The sequence below is a fragment of the Marmota marmota genome, unplaced genomic scaffold (assembly GCF_001458135.2).
Source record: "Marmota marmota marmota unplaced genomic scaffold, marMar, whole genome shotgun sequence".
Taxonomy (NCBI): Eukaryota; Metazoa; Chordata; class Mammalia; order Rodentia; family Sciuridae; genus Marmota; species Marmota marmota.
Genome location: NW_026000241.1, coordinates 27,388,850 through 27,400,937, shown reverse-complemented (window position 1 = coordinate 27,400,937; position 12,088 = coordinate 27,388,850). Strand labels below are relative to the sequence as shown.

At 42.9% G+C, this 12,088-nt stretch overlaps 1 protein-coding gene across 3 annotated transcripts in view; it reads right to left on the bottom strand.

Moving 5' to 3' along the window:
- Nucleotides 1–250: 250 nt before the first annotated feature.
- The window catches only part of Thrb (thyroid hormone receptor beta), a 252,437-nt gene continuing 240,599 nt past the window's right edge, over nt 251–12,088 (bottom strand). For all 3 annotated transcript variants that reach the window (XM_048795051.1, XM_015489562.2, XM_015489561.2), the window contains 2 exons: nt 7,236–7,494; nt 251–5,161 (listed from right to left, as the gene is read on the bottom strand). In XM_048795051.1, coding sequence (XP_048651008.1) covers nt 4,920–5,161; nt 7,236–7,494 — 501 coding nt within the window. In that variant the 3' untranslated portion in view covers nt 251–4,919. The remainder of the gene's footprint in view (nt 5,162–7,235; nt 7,495–12,088) is intronic.

The following is a 12,088-nucleotide window of genomic DNA, read 5'->3' as shown; positions in this document are numbered from 1 at the left end:
CTTGCAAAATGAGATCTTTCCTTCTCCTTGTGTCTCTGTGGCCTTCCAAAGAGGTAACCCCCATCAGCCTTTCATATCCCCCACCCCAATACCTTTCTCCCAAGTACATTTGCTTTTTCTGGAGATGGTTATGAACCAAGTGTCCGTAGCATCCCTGTTTTTCTCCCTTTGGCAACAGCTAAAGTGAGAAGAGTAGGCAACTCTGTGCTTATTTAGAAACTAATAATAATTAAAGAAAGAGGCAGGAAAGTACGTCCATTATAAGCTTTTTCTTTTTTTTTTTCTTTTTCTTTTTTTTAGAATTTAAGCTTATGAGTTTATCTACGCCCACTATATTCATAATTACAATTTAATATTTGCATACAAAAGCTATGTAAAAATCCATTTTTCCCAAATATACAAATTTTCTTTTTGGATAGTTTAAAACATTTTTGATCACAGATTTCAACAGAGTTTTAGGCTGAGAAAAATATTACCAATCTAGCAATATCACTTAACACTGTTTGCAAAACACACATCTTCCAATGACTGTTCTTTTCTATTCTGTAGCATTTTTCTGATTATCAGGGCATGAAAACATTATGGGGGGAAAGTGTTTTCTCTGAAGAAGGCATGGTGGAGAACTCATTTGGATCTATGATGAAATTAAAGATGTTCATATGGAAAGAAAGAAAAGTGGGGTGAAGTCCTGTGAGTGCATTCATGCCCTGATAATTGCCGTATCAACAATACATGTGTAAAAAGTCGTCTTTTGTCTTACATTGTGCTCCATATGTACATGAGTATTATCTGCATCCTGAGGAGGACAGATTTATATTTGATTGTCTTGTGCATAAGGTGGGTCAGCTTTAACTGTGCAACAGAAAGCCACAAACAGCGTTATTACCTGCACGATATTGCTCTTGAAGGCGGCATTAATTAATGTGGAAACACACTAGAAATGCACACTTTTTGCATTTGCAAACATTTATACAGCACAGTAAAAATTCTGTGATAAGGCCAAACCTTTTTTTCCCCTTGTTTTTTTTTCTGTGTGTATGTTTTTTAACTTTTTTTTTTTTTTTTTAAAGATTAAAGTAAAATGTTTCAATTGTAAAAAATACACACCGGGCAAATCCTTACCTGGATAATAAATATCTACATCACAGTACAATAAAATTTCTTCTCTATAAAATTTAAATATGGATTATAGTCTATCACTATGAAAGAAACACTAGGCTAATATTTCCATATTATTAAAATAACAGGAAAAATTACGAGCTTATTTTAGAACCTGATGCCATCGTGGTTGGAAAGGGCAAAGAGATTCAAATGTGTCATCGCTCTCCTTTGGAGGAGGAGCTGTGGCTTGGTTATTCACTTACATTAAGTTCTTGAAAAAGGTTTAGCCTTACAAATGCTGGCTACATTTCAAAAACCATAAGACTGATTTCATAATTTATGACTCATGCAGCAAAAGGTCAATATGACACGAATAGGTTAGAGTTCCATAGAATAAAAATGTATCACTGACAAGGACATGCTTTGGGGGTGCTCAGCAGTTCCGTGGAGGCTGTCTGGGGGCTTAGTGTCGAGGAGGGGCCGAGGCTGTACACCTGTTCACAGAGGAGCAACGGGGAATGGGTTGCTGGAGCCGAGCTGGGCCTGGCAGCCCTCCGGGTGATTGCACTGCAGGCTGAGGTGTCCCTTGGGGCCCAAGTGAGGGGACATCGCTGGGCTGAGCATCAACACGTCAAGCGCGTCATTGAGGACTGAGCTTGTTTGACTATTAAAAAGCTCTGAGGCGGCACGTCGTGTTTTGAGCAGAATCATAAAGGAGGAAAGCTCTTTTTTCCCCCACTGTTTCTGGAAGGACTACATATCTGAATTGAAGAGCAAAGTACACTTGAGGGTTAAAAACACACATGCGCACGCACACAACCCTCACGATCGCATACAGTCACACGCGCGTGCCCTGCGCACCTGTGCCTATGTGTCCCTAACTGTGAGCAACTTTTAGGTAGGAATCCCCGCAGTGTGGGTATGTCCTGCTCTCCTGGAATGTCTCCCCACGGTTGGGGGCAGGGGTGAAGGCCATTTCCATTAGGTCCATACTTGATTTGAAAGTCCGGACAATATAAGGAAAAAAATGTTAAAAAAAAAAAATGTAAGAAATCCCCAGCAAATTCCTCCCAGTAGAGCTTTTTGAGATGGAGTTTTGAGATGCACTAAGTATCTCCGTCAGTTTCAGAAGGAGTGAGTTTAGTTGCTCTGACCTCCACAGTCATGATCCTTTGAATCCTTAAATCTTCTTTCCTCAAATTGAAGTACTGTGAGCTGTCCTACTTAGTGTGAAGTATTCAGCCTTCAACAGGGCTGCTAGACCAGGGGTTTGCCTGTGTAAGGCAGTCATTTAAGGAGTGGGAGATCTAATATTTTCTCTGCTCAGGGCTAGCCGGATCTACCATTGAACAACACCCAATCATAGTTAATCCCCAAAGCCTTCTGATATAGCTTGATAGCAGGGTCTGCACTGCCATTAGCATCTGGGAATCTGATGTCCTGGGCATTCTGTCAAGCAACACAAGGAAACATTCTCTGGAAACCCTGATGCCCTAGAATCCATGAGCCTGTCTAGTAGCTCACCTGCTTGCCTTCTCTGGGTGCTTTTGGAAAGAAAACTTGCTCCACACAGTAAACTTCTCTGTTACTCTGGAGCTAGAAGTGGTGGTTCATTTTGCAGAGAGTTTCCAAGGGGGAGCCAACAGAGGGAGTTGAGATGTTGGCAAGGCAAACGTGTAAGGAGACTGGCTAGAGGCTGCCTAGAAAACCCCAAATCCAAACCAACCCAAACCAACTATCTATATAGATAATATTAAGGCAGGTAATCTGCCTAACAACTTCATGCTTATATTTTAATCTCTTCACCCACTTCCTATATCTGATTAACAAGTACTGTAGCGATAGTCTTTTCCCAGAAGCCAATGTAATTGCTTTAGCACATCAAACATACAATTCCCCTCCCCTCACATTATTTCCAGTCCTGCTGGGGATTTTCAGTGCTGTTTCTTTTCTTTCTCCAAGACCATCCTGTCTTCCTCTAAATCCTTGGCTAGCATTGTGCAAATTCGTCTTCACCATCCATATCAAATATACATCTCTTAACTGCTAATGGGCCACACTTGTTTGTCTAATGAAGCTTGAAATTTGATTATAAAAGAAACCATTCAAAGAACGGTATTCCACCCTCACCCCCTAAAATTCATACAATATGGAAGGTGAGGATTTAGGACATCATGTCTTATTTACCAGATAAGAAAACCAAGAACTAAGGTCCAGAAACCCACCAGCTGACAGAGCACAAACCGGAACTTGGGCACCCTGACTTCTAGGCTGGTTCGGCTCCACCAAACCTAAAGAAAATGAGTCCACTTGGTTTTCACAGTGACTATCATTCCTTTGTTTTTAGGTAAATCTCATGGATATGGCTTATTTTCCCCAATATTTCCAGGATAAGGCAGTAAAAGGCAGTTTATATCTACTATGCCAGTGAAGAATGAGATACATTCAATTGCATGGGTACATTCTTTGCCCATTTTCTGATGCTGAAGTGATGAGGTGTCACCATTTCTTTTCTGGGCACATCTACTCCGTGACGGTCATCGGAGAGGGAGGTTGGGTGGGGAAGGTGACAGTGTTCTGGTATGTGACCCTCAGGGGTTTCCTGCTGAATATCTGTCAGAATAGTGCTATAAAGGGGATAGGGACCGTCTTATGTAGGGAGAGTTGAGCGATTTAGTGCCTCAGAGTCAGAGGGAATATTTGTGAATAAAGAAAATCTCTTGAGGACGTGCGACCCGAAGGAAACATTCCCAAGTCACCCAGCACATGAATACTGGATTTCCTTCAATTTGGAATTCAACAGCGCTAATCTCTCCTTGGAATTCTCCAAACCAGACTCAAATTTCAGCTTGTTTATCTCGCCTTGATTAGAAGACTTGATCCATAGGGAAATCTGTTAACTCAGCAAAGGTGCAGCCAGGATAAATAACTTGAGCAGCTCGGGAGATGGCAGACCAGATGCCATTGAAACATGACGACACCCTATAAACAGGTTTGACTTCTGTGGGAATGTTCTGTGACCCTCAGCTCTAGAGAAGTCTTCCTACCATGAGGTAATCGTGCGTGAAGTTTTGGAAACTGCGGAGTCACTAACATTGGTGAAGATTTCCAATTTCTTTGGGCTCGCTCAAGAAAATTATTCTCCCTGGGGCCTCAATCAGCCAGATACCTGCGTATCTTTTGAGTCATACTCCTGTGTAACTTGAAATTAAATCACAAGGTCACAAAAATGATGAAGGGACAGATGATTTGTTAGGACACCAGTATTCCTGTACAGTCCAAGTTATGCGGGAAGGAGAGAGTGCTGAAAAGAGCATGCTCTCGAATAGATGAAAATTTGATTCTTTCCCTAAAAAGCTGAAAGCCACATCTAACCAAAGGTGGTTTGTGCTCTGCTACCTTGAGCCCTGCAAAAATCGGGATTGGATCACGATGGCGGCATTATCTCGGTTTTAAGGCTTCTTTACTCTTCTGCAGTGCCATTTGGCTAGCTTGAGTCTCTGACAAGGGACGGGTGGGAGCTGGTGATGGCCAGGTGCTGGTGAAGTGATGATTGTCCCCCCCTCCCCCCCTCCCCTGCCTCCACAACTGTAAAACCTCCAAAGCATTCACATCGAAGGACTGGGGAACAAAATGCAATAGTTACAAGGACCCGCATTCAAGGGACAGTTTCATCCATGTCTATGCTGAGGACGACCTCCCTTCCCCCCAGACGATCCCTCCCAACAAGAAACAAAGAAACGAACAAAAGAGCTAGGCAATGGAATGAAATGACACCCAGTAGTGCTGTAGGAATTATGAGAACAAATCCAGTCCGTCTAATCCTCGAACACTTCCAAGAACAGAGGCGGGAAGAGTTCCGTGGGACATTCCACCTTCATGTGCAGGAAGCGGCTGGCATGGCAGGCTCCGATCATGCGCAGGTCTGTCACCTTCATCAGGAGTTTTGGCCAGAAGTGGGTCACGTGGTGTTTTCGGTAATTGATATAGTGTTCAAAGGCCAGCAGGAAACTATCTTGGTATTTCTCTATTCTCTCAACACAGGCGAGCCCTGGGCGATCTGAGGGGAAGGAAGAATGAGGTTATTAATTTTTGCGGAGAGAAGGGTGCTCAGGGTTGAACCTAGGGATGCTTTATCTCTGAGCTGCATCCCCAGCCCCATTTGTTTTCTGAGACAGGGTCTTGCTAAGTGGCCCATGCCACCCTTGAACTTAAGTCCTTCTGCTTGAGTCTCCCCAGTTGCTGGGATTGATGGCATGTGCCACTGCCCCCCAGCTAACACTTCAGAGGTGGGAAGAGGTGGCTTCTAGTCCTTTAGTGAGAGGTGGGCAGATTGGGGTCTTTTCAGCTCCAAGGAGGGAGCCTGGATGCAGCATGAATTCCATGGCACTAGGGACCAAGTGACCAGGGAGCGGCAGTTCTCTGTTTAGATGAATACCTCTAGCCTAGACAAATCGCCTCCTTGGATGTGAAAGGTGATGCCTCCCTCCTAGGACAATGTAGCTGACCATTGCATGATAAGGGAAACAATCCCCTGGCTGCCTGCAGGAGTGGAGAGGACTAGCACGAACATGTCGGGGTAGGGAAGAGATCTGAGAAGAGACTGGGGACATTGCTGAGGCCGGAAGACTGCTAGACAGTAAGAAAGTCTCTTGGATATAAAGAAACATAATCTCGAATTTTAAGTTGTTTGAGGCTACAATACGCCACACCTTCCCTTCTTGTATTCAGTAGTCCTCCCCCTTATCCATGGGGCTGGGATATTCAAAGACTTCCAGTGGATACCTGAAACTACGGATAGTACCAACACACCTCATATTTATGACAGTACAACCCAATTTTATATACAAACTATCTATAGTTTCTAAAATTGTATACAATTATATATTTTCTATATATGTAAAATTCTCCCTCAGTACTATGAGGGTGGGGAATTGGTTCCAAGACCTTGCAGATACTTATATCTGAGGAAAATCAAGTCCTTCATTATAAAATGGTATAGTATTTGCACATAAACTACGTACATCCTGTTATATACTTTAAATCATCTCCAGATTACTTATAATACCAAAGGCAATGTAAATACTATGTAGATAGTTTTTATACTGTGTTACTTAAGGAATAATGCCAAGAAAAAAAGCCTGTGTGTATTCAGATGCCATCCCACATCCCCAAAATATTTTCCATGTGTGGTTGGTTGAATCCTTACATATAGAACTGAGGATAAAGAGGGCTGGCTCTACTGTTTTTTTTTTTTCCTTTGCATTGGAATACATTTCAGATATGTTACCCATATATTCAGCCATTGATGTAATACATACTTTTCAAATGCTAAAACCTAGCCTAGGTGCCTTGTCTTCAAAAGATGAACAGTTCAGATGGAGACACTGTCAAGTTAAGCAGGTAGTTAGAGTGCAAAGGGATAGGCACTAAAGCAGAGCTCACTCAGGTATTCTGCAAATTCATAGGATGAATCTGAAACCACCTTATATTTAAAGATTAGCTTCCCTTAAGTAACAAGATGTGTTCTGTATTTCTTATTTATTATGACATGGTCCCTGAAGAAAAAGCTGTTGGCATTATTCACTGCCCTTCACCCCTGGGAGCAAATTTTGACACTCTCATATGATTTCCACACACACAGCTTAACAAAGAATGATCTGGTCCCTCTCATCCATGTCCGTGCACACAGAAATGGGAGGAGGCAGGATGGGTGATGTCTGCTGAAAGTGGTCAATTCATAGTCGGTCTCTCTCTGTAGTACTGAGGATTGAATCCAGGGCTCCTTAACCACTAAGCCCCACCCTCAGTTCTTTTTATTGTGAGATGGGACCATGCTAAATTGCTGAGGCTGGCCTTGAACTTGGGATCCTCTGCCTCAGCCTCTTGAGCTGCCGGTGTTACAGCTGTGCACCACCATGCCTGGCTGATAGTCTTTATACCTCTTTTGTTCCCGCCCCCTCCTACTACCCTGGAGAATTCCAAAAACCATCAGACATCTGATGCCTTCATTCAGTTCCCAGCCTATTGGCAAACCCCTAATTGAAGGGGGATTGAAGACTCATTTGTGATTTGAATTGGCACCAGACACATAAAACTCCTTTTATACCCAGAACAAATCTAGGCACACTCACCTGAAGACATTAACAGGACGGCCTGAAGGAGGGCTACTTCGGTGTCATCCAGGTTGAAAGATGACAGAGACATGCCCAGGTCAAAGATGGCATCTGACACCACCCCAAGACCCCCGTTTTTCAGCTGGCCCCGTGTCACTGCCATTTCCCCATTCAAGGTTAGAGTCTCACTCTCTGGGTCATAGCGCACTGCAGCGCGAAGGGACATGATCTCCATGCAGCAGCCTTTGAGGAGGATTATCTGGTCTTCACATGGCAGCTGAAAAGAAGCAGCCCACATCAGCAAAGGACAAAAGGAAAATGCCAGTCAAAGCCATATGCAGTGTCCTAAAAGCAACAGGAATGACCTCTGTCACTGACACCCATCCAGCATTTTTGGAGCCCCTGGTTCTCCTCCCCCACCCCCAACCCCTCTATGTGGCAGCAGACTTTCAACAACTATTCTTAATGGTCCAGGTTAGCTGTAATCTTCAACTTTAATCTCAGTAGTTTGCATTTCTTTTATGACAGATATAAATTTCCATCTGGCATTAGTCATGTATAAAACTGTTCAACCCCATAGTTTGTAGATTATTTTATGTCTTTACTGGATAACTGAGAGCAGGGTTTATGCTAAACTTACCAATTTTTCTACTTTTTTTTTATGTCCTCCAGTTCTGATACTTAGCAGTTGACTCTACTGTTCAGTTTACAACAGCTTCTCTTTATTTTTTGAAGCAAATTGGCTCCTTGAGTCTCTTAAAAAGCGCAGAACTAGGAGGCTATTGACAGATGCTACTAAAGAAGCCCAGAGAGATAAAAGCTTTGTCCTTCCCAGTGAGTCGAGGAGGGCAGAGGTGAGAACAGAATTCAGACGTGTTGGCTCCTAAGGTTATGTTCTTCTCAGCAACTCGGACACCAGAGTTGCTTAACACACCAGATCTTTCTGCCAGTATTATGATTTCGTTTTAAGCTCATGTGTCTACCCCTTTAATTAGGATTTATGATAATGGGATAACATGAACAATGTACTTTATAAAATAACCAGAAAAATAATGGAAATTTATTTTGTGGTTGGGGAGTTTAAATGCCATTATCAAACTCATTTGAAAGGCTCTTAATGTGTTTTTGATGAATTAGGCATCATGCTAAGATTTACATGCATTCTTATTTAATTTTCCAAGTAATACATTGGGGTAGATATTCTAAATCCAGTTTTACTTACACATGGGAAAACTTGGGCACAGAAAGGGTGAGTGAGATGGTAAGGGTCATGTGAACGTCTTGTGGGTGAGGCTAGAATTTGAAGCTAGATCTGTCAGAACCCAATGCCAAGGGGGGGGGGCGGCGATGAGAACACTCAAATATCATGGATATGATTGTACAAACTATGAGTATAAAAGTCACAATAATAGTTTCCACACATAATATTTACCTCCTCCTTAAAGCTCCTTATGAATTCTTTCTGGGAAATGCTCTTGGCAACACTTGACTAGTGCAATTTCGGTTTTTATACGGGAGTGGACATAATGCTATTGAATTATGTTTAAGATGCTGGGTATTACATATTTTGCACTAGCTTAGCCTAGTCACCTTGCCATTTAATTTAAATGGCTTAGCTTTTTCTAAAGACCAAAAGTCATTTAATATTTGATTCTGGGGTTCATATGCATGCAATCTTTACATGAATTCTTTTTTTCCACCTATTTTTAAGAAATCACTGATTCGCTTTTGTTTGGGTTCTGACTTATATTCATTAATTATATCCTTTAACTCATGGCCCAAGGCGTGGTAGGAAGTGGAAAGCCCAAGGTTGGGTAGACCCTGTACTGGTGAGAGGAGAGGGGCCAACTTAAACACCTGTTTCCCATTTCAGCCCCATCCGGATCACCTGTGGTCTTGTTGGGTGTAGATTCCTGACTGCACCTCTGAGTTTCTCCATTTCACCCAAATTCCCAAGTAATGCTTACTCTGTAGGTTTGTGGATCCTACTGAGAACCTCTGGCATAGAACAGCACTGAGAAATTATTAATCAGATCAAAACACTTGTTTTTTTTTTTAAATCTGTAAAAGTATAAAAATTTGGGCAGACCCCACCTTTGAAGTCAAGTTGTCTTTTCAAGTTTTCTTTATAAAACCTACTAACTCTTGATGACTAGTTCAAATTGAAATGAAAGCTGAATCAGTATTTGCAAGGGATCATCACTGGTTTAAAAACACATCTTTTTGGGGTGTGTGGAATCCTGGTGAGATTTGTTTTAATATATAGGCAAATCATCTCTCAGGTACCTGCCACAGTGTTTCAGTGTGAGAAGGCTCCAACATGGGCTGTCAGGCAGAGGCGCTGGATACGCCCCCAGGGTCTTCTGTCTCCTCAGTGGAGCAACGCTCAGGTCAATTGGCAAAGATGATGGCATGATCTCAGGGGGTTCTTACTTGTTGTTTTGGCAGTTCCACTGGCAATGATTTTTAGATATCTGAAAGCCCTGGCTGTCACTCCACCCTTGTTTAGTGGGTTGACAGGATGTTAGCAGAATAATCGCCAGGCACACAGTTTGAACAGCAGAGGCAGCAAACTGCAAGAAACCCCTGGCTCCAAAACAACCTGGGATCCCCATCCCATTCTGTGAGTAGCGCAGAGCCCTGTAGAGCTCATTACCTTCCCTTGGATTTCAAATAGCATGTGAAAGGATGAAAGGTGTCGAGAAGACCCCCCCAGCCCTGGAAGTACATGTGTCTGCGCTTGTTTGTAAATTATAGACTACAAATGATCAGGGTTGGAAGAGAGATGGAATCACGACAGTGAAGCAGCCTTAAACTTGCAAGGAAAGCTTGACGAGAAAAGCTCTCCACAACCCCATGCTTGGAAATTTCCATGTTGAGCCCACGTCCATACCATGGACACGAGGGCCCATAATGCTTGTTTCTGGGGTTGGAGACGACTTCTTTAAGTGAAATCTCTCTTCAGTGGTTGGTTTTTGGGAGGTTTCCATTTGTTACAAAACATTGCTGGTGGGCATTCGAAGGGCGCTTGCCATGTGACAGGCAGACTGGCTTGAACTCTCAAACTCCACAGCGTTCTTCTTCAGCCACCAAGGCCTGGGGTTCAAGGGACACAACCAAAGAAAGGCCCAGGTAGACAAAACCAACCCAACAGATAAAGATGACATTGAGCTGGTGAGAGAGAGGGGAAGCAAGCTTGTCTGAAGACATTCAGGGGCATGCTTTCTCACTCCGTTGCTATCTGGGAACACATAAGAAGGGCCTCAAAAGGGATCTCTTTATGCCTTGGTCCTTAGATTCCATGGATGCACCCTGAGGAATTGATGATGGGAGCAGGGCATAGTTACCAAAATGTTCACTCATTTATGAGTGAAAATTTGTAGATGAGCCACAGAGCCAGTGATAAAAATAACTTCATTTTTTTGAATACTATTTGGCCATTAAAAATCGTTTTGTGCAAGGACACTCATATGTCCTACCACTGACAGTGAAATCAGGTGCAGTGGGTGCTGGGAATGTTCTGTTCCTTGGTCTCAGTGCTGATTATGGGGATGAATTCATGAGCTGCACCCTTAGGACAGGTGCACACCACTCTTTAAGGTTAGAAGTGGTTTAATAAAAACAACATTATTGCATAAATTAATAACACATTTCATGTATATGTAATACACACAAATAAAAAAAATGCTCCAAACTGATGTCAGTTTTACCAAGAATTTTTACGTTTATTATGTTGCATAAATCTGCAATGAAGATGTGCTGTTTCAAAAACTTTTAAAATTTTCTTGGCACTAAGGATCAAACCCACAGGTGGTTTACCACTAAGCCACATCCCCAGCCCTTTTTTATTTTATTTAGAGAGAGGGCCTCGCTGAGTTGCTAAGGGTCTTGCAAAATTGCTGGCTTTGAATCTGTGATACTCCTGCTGGGATTACACGTGTGCGCCACCATACCCAGAGAATATGGGCTATTTTTAGAACATCCTCCAAAATGGTCATAAATACTAATTCTAAAAAGATGTCATAAGGCACAGGAAGTTCCATAGCAAATACCCTAGTGCTATGGCCTAAATGTTTATCCCTCCAAAATTCCTCTGTTGCATCTCGTCCCTGATGTGATGGCACAGGAGGTGGGCCTTTGGATAGTACCAAGGTTCTGAGGGCAGGGTAGAGCCTTAATGAATGGGATTTGTGTCTTCATAAAAGAGACACCAGAGAGCTCCCCGGTCCCTTCTGCCACGCAAGGATGTAGCAAGAAAACAGCAGTGGATGAACAGATAAGCAGGTCCCCACCAGACACTAGATCTTCTGGTGCCTTGACCTGGGACTTCTCAATCTTCTCAGCTGCTTATTAGTTAACCAGCCTATTAGTATTTTGTTATAGTAGCCTGAATTGACTAAGATGCCTCATCCCCACCACAGTCAAGTGGGGGGTCAGAGGGAGACAGGTACTCCCGCACTCACTCTGTACCTTACCCCCAGACCTAACTGACAATGTCCTAAAGTCCATTGCCCAAACCTTGTGGGTATGCCTTCTGTAGAGGCTCGGAAATGAGCAATGAGAAGTATCCCCATCAATGTCTATGGTTGCTCCAATTGTAGCTCCCATTATTGCAAACTCAAGGCCACAATGGAGCTGGAAGCCAAGGTAGCATGGGGTCATTCTAGGTGAGGAAATGCTTCTCCCCGAGACCACAATCTCTCATAATTCAAGTAGCTTTCAGAAGAGACACATAGCCATGTGTGAGCCTTTGTGAGTATCATCTTTCTGGGTCCCCCTGAAAGCGTGAAGAGCCTTAGATTGGCACCTAAATGGAGTTTTGCAAAAGGAAAAGTTCTCCAGAAAACAGAATCAGTCCCACTTGATTCAAA